This window comes from Oratosquilla oratoria, chromosome 6, assembly GCF_046742065.1.
Source record: "Oratosquilla oratoria isolate Oo_2021 chromosome 6, ASM4674206v1, whole genome shotgun sequence".
NCBI lineage: Eukaryota > Metazoa > Arthropoda > Malacostraca > Stomatopoda > Squillidae > Oratosquilla > Oratosquilla oratoria.
Window position 1 is genome coordinate 13,217,373 of NC_134782.1, and position 5,000 is coordinate 13,222,372.

General features: G+C 49.6%; 1 protein-coding gene across 3 annotated transcripts in view; it reads left to right on the top strand.

Moving 5' to 3' along the window:
• The window catches only part of LOC143026294 (uncharacterized), an 86,910-nt gene that overhangs the window by 21,459 nt on the left and 60,451 nt on the right, over positions 1 to 5,000 (top strand). For all 3 annotated transcript variants that reach the window (XM_076186430.1, XM_076186432.1, XM_076186431.1), the window contains exon 2: positions 2,729 to 3,602. In XM_076186430.1, coding sequence (XP_076042545.1) covers positions 2,820 to 3,602 — 783 coding nt within the window. In that variant the 5' untranslated portion in view covers positions 2,729 to 2,819. The remainder of the gene's footprint in view (positions 1 to 2,728; positions 3,603 to 5,000) is intronic.

The following is a 5,000-nucleotide window of genomic DNA, read 5'->3' on the forward strand; positions in this document are numbered from 1 at the left end:
GGGTCAAAAGGCACGTACCTCCTCCCATTTCCACTCCCATCCACCTTCCTTTCCTCTTCTTTCATTATAGCGCCTCGTGGATGACAGGTCACCCCTGTATCCTGCCTATTGCCCAGGGTCAGAGGCAATGTAGCAAGACACTACATCCACAGCAAGACTGCTTCACTTAATCGGCGACCCCTACTCTTCGTCCCCTCATGCAGTAAAGGAGAAGACAGGGAGAAATCCCTTTGGGTTCCGTCAAAATATCATTCATACATAAACACCACTCCCTACTCCCCTCCACCGTCCCCCTCCCTTTCTTCCTTGCATCACATTATCATTACACAGACATTCTCCATATATACTGTATATATAAATATATATATATATATATACATATATATATATAAATATATATATATATAGATATAGATCTATACACACACACACACACACACACACACACACACACACACACACACACACACACACACACATACCAAGGGTTTTGCGGTCTCGAAATCCCCAAAGAGCTCCAACAAAGGCTATCATACCTAACAACCTTTCTAAGCGAGTTACTATAACTTTTCCTTCAACTTCTCACTCATGAAAAAGTGCTGATCGCTTTCATCTACTTTCCTTCCTTTCTAACTTTACTCTCCGCCCTCGACAGTTTTTATTCGGATGAGGAGAAACCGAGTTGGGGCAGAGTGAAACCTCTCTCTCTCTCTCTATCATCTTACCCTGCCTTGCCCCCCCCCCCCGCACACAAAATAAAATCGCCGAGCCTTCGCCAAAAGTGTAGTTGGTTCGAGGCTCTCGTTGTCGTCGTTATCGCAGAGAAGGTGGCGCTGGAGGTGGGGGGTGGGATTTCTTTTATTCTAATTTATTTACTTTATTCATTTATTTATTTATTTATTGGGAGTGGAATGTCATTCACATGGACTTTGTTTGAGCCCGTGTGGTGGGTGTTTTATGGAAGACACACCTTGCATGAGATAAAGTGGTACCTGCCTGCAGCTTCTCGGGTCTTCCCGCTCATGATCCGCGTGTCACATCTGCATCCCCAACCGCGGGTTCAGTCGGAGCTGTTCCCCTTTGAAAGCGGCTGACCTGCCCCAAGGAGTGCGGAAGGAACCTTTCTACCTGAGTTGCCTAAAGAGTTGATCACACTGGGCTATTTTTCCTCCCACATCCTACCTCCAGCTTCCATTTGAATATCTAGAATATGACTTCTTCGCTTACAGAAATCTAGACTTCTCTAGGAACATTTCAACAGTATGTCTAACACTCGTACACTTTTACAATCTCTTAGATCATCATTCAGCTTTGCTATATATGACGGAAAGGTAATTTGATATTTGGAGATTTGAAAAAATAAAATATTGTAACCGAAGTCGTTTTTACTCAAACGAACTCTAAACTGCTGGCGCTGGTGAAGCTCGTAGAAGCTGCCCAGTGTGATAACCCTTTAATACACGAAAAAGCTCCGCGTCCACTTTACGCGTTTCATTCTGTTCGGCCAAGGATACGCGAGGAAACACTCCGTCTGTGTTCGGATACGCGAGGTAATGCTCCGCTAGTGTTCGAATACGCGAGGTAATGCTCTGCCATTGTTCGTATACGCGAGGTAACGCTCAGCCAGTGATCGGATACGCGAGGTAACGCTGCGCCATTGCATTGTTCAATGTACAATTCAAGAGCTGAGAACAAGAAGGCCAAATGTCATAAAAGTAAATTTTGAGAAAAAACACAATTGAAATTTTGCTTCGTTTATTCAAGTTCAACAAATAAAAGGGATTTTATTGTGTGATTAATCAGATGATGTTGTATTAATGAATTATATATATATATTCCTCCTCTTTTACGTAATGAAAAATATACTACATAAATCTTCAGTTTTGGTGATTTATAAATAAACATTGCTGGTGTGACGGCCCTGGTGTACTGATGGTAGTACACTAGCATTGAAAGAAACGAAAAATTCCAATTCGATGGTAGGTTACTCTCAAAATCTGCATTTTTTAGCATTCGCCTTTCTAGCTCTCAGCCCTAGAATTCTTAAGGGGAAAATATGGTAAGTATACAATATACATAACTCGTGTTCAGATAATGACTGTTCATATAATGTCAGTTCGGAAAAGAATGGGATGACTGTACTCATTTAGACCGATTCGAAATTGCAATTGATTTATTTCTGCTCCTACAGCCTCGATGGCTCTCCTTAAATTAACAAGATTATTCGGTTTGAGTTCGGTGTTCCTTGACCTGGGACCCATGGCGCGCAAAGTTTCCAAAGTGGGGCCCACAAACCGAGTGGGAGGGATCTCATGGATATGGTTCTACTCCGTTGTCGAAGTGGCCTTCCAGGAGACTAAAGAACGGGGATACAATAGAGTACGTGGGCTTCGTGAGAAAGCAAGTCGAGAACCCTTACGCTAGGTGAGAGACGACCGTCGGGTCGATGCGGAGCACCACGTGCTCAAGCTCTGTTGGGCCTCGATTGCCGGGATGGAGGTAGGCGGCGAGCTGTCCTCCAATTCTTTTGTTCGTGTGTAGGTAAATGCTCTGGGGCTAAGTAGCCCTTAGGGCCGTGTGCTACGGTGTCCACCCTTAGGTTTAAGAGGTTTCCATGGAGGTGGTGGCCTTGTGTGCATACCATACCTGGATTCAAATGTTGATAATGGGATGTTGTTGTTCAACTGCCCTCCCCTCTTGACACATGATGATTTCTCCCCACACACAGCGTGGTCGGCCCCCGCCCCCCTGGCGAAGACGCGTCTCTCTCTCGCGCTCGCTCTCTCTTCCACGGCGGCAGCAGCAACAGCGGCGGCGCCATGGAGGCCGAGCGGTTCCTCCTCAAGTGGAACAACCACCAGAGCAACCTGGTCAACGTCTTCGACCAGCTGTACGAGCAGGAGGCCTTCACGGACGTCACGCTGGCCTGCGACGGGAGGACCTTCGCGGCGCACAAGGTGATCCTGTCGGCGTGCAGCCCGTACTTCCAGGGTCTGTTCCTCAAAAACCCGTGCAATCACCCAATCATCTTCATGAAGGACGTACGGTCGAGCGACATGGAGGCCCTCCTGGCCTTCATGTACCGCGGCGAGATCAACGTGCACCAGCAGGACCTGGCCTCCTTCCTCAAGACGGCAGAGTCCCTCCAGATCAAGGGCCTCTCCGACTCCTCCGAGCGCCACCGCGACACCTCCAAGATCCTAGAAGCTATGGAGCGCAAGTTCTGCTCGCCCTTCACGTCCCACACCACGCCCACGTCGTCCACGCCTCAGCAGGCACCCACGCCCACTCCCCCGAGCAGCAACGTGACCAGTTCCGACTCCCCCACGCCGCCGTCGAAGCGCTTTAAGGTCTCGGAGGAGCTCCCCCGGATCCTCCCTAAGATGAAACCCCTCACCACTGCTGCCCCTCCGGGACTCGTCGCGCCTACGGGGGTGCCGGGCCTCCTCACGCCCATCACCCTGGCCGCCACCGTCATGAAGAACGCCGCTCAGGCCGCCGCGGTCCAGGCCGTCCACCCTCGCCCGCCCACGCCCGAGACGACCAACTCCTCCTCCCCCAACTCCGACTCCGTCTCGCCCTCGAAGGAGCACAAACGAAAGGTAAGGCCACACTCCCTCCCGCCGTTGGGTGTCTTGCTCCCCGACCTCAAAGCAGGGCGTCCTCCACCGGCAGGGGTCTTCTTACTTTACCATTTTGGGGGGATGGGTGAAGGTTCGAAGTGGGATGGATGAGGGGCATGCGGTTCTTTCTGTCTATGGATTAGTTCTTAAGTTAAAGAAAGGCGTTTGTACAGACAGGTATATACGAGGAGAAGACGAGGGAGGCGTGGGACTCTGGAGGAGATGTCTTTGCTATTAGGACGAGTGACAACACCACTTGACAGGTTTGTGTCTTTTACTCAGGAGTTGGCGTGTTGCTCGTGGAGCTCTTGGTGTTGTTCACTTCTCTCAGAGTCCCGCACAAGCCTCCTCTTGTCTTCCCCGGAATTCTTAAGACGACTGTTACCATCACAGCCCTAAGTGTGACACGGCGAGGGAACGTTTGATCACTTGACCAAAGTACTTTGGTTTCCATTGGTGTTGCAGGCAAAGTCCCGTAGTCTCTCGCCCTATTGTCCAGGTAACCTTCTTTATATAAGTAACGAAGCACTGGGATGGTCTTGCTGAGAGTATGGCAGAGCAAATTGATATCGTCCGGGTGTGGGTGAGTCATCACGGAAGGACTAAGAAAATCAAGTACTAATATAGTTTTCTCGTACGATTTTTTTTTCATCGCCTCATGCTGTAAGTTGTGACTATGAGTGGCGTGACAGGTACTAGGGAGTTAGTGCGAATAGATTGCTTTAGCTGGTTGACCATGTCATGATGAGGATGAGGATGAGGAGAAGGAAAAGGAGGAGGAGCAGACTGGCCCCTCCATGGTGAAGGGATGGAGAGGTAGACAAAGATAACAAGCCTCCTTCCCTCGACTTTTCCATCCTTTTCCTCCTCTTCCATTTTCTTCCCCCTCTGCCTTACAGTACCACAACTCCCTATCCTTTCTCCTCCCTCCTCCTTCCCCGTGACTTCCTTTTTCCTCTCCCTTGCTCCTTCTTTTCTTACTTTTCTTCATATCACATCCCTCCTATCACCGTCTTTACTGTCGTCTTCCTTCCTAATTCTGTTCTTTTTTCTTTTTCTCTCCCCTTCCCCTCTCTCCTTCCCTTCCTTGAAATGGAAGAACTTCGAATGGGGAAATTGGTTTTGGACACCCGGAGGAGAGGGAGGGGGGAGGAAGAGAAAGAGGAGGAGGAGAGGAAGAAGGGGAGGAAGAGGTGAGGAGGAAAAGAATGAGGTGTAGGAGGAGGAGGGTAAGAGGATGGAAGGAGGAGGAAAGGAGGAAGAGGGGAGGAGGAGGAGGGTAAGAGGGGAGGAGGAGGAGGGTAAGAGGAGAAGAAGAGGTGGAAGAGGAGGAGGAGGAGGAGGAGGAGGAGGAGGGTCGTCCGCGAGGATCACCTG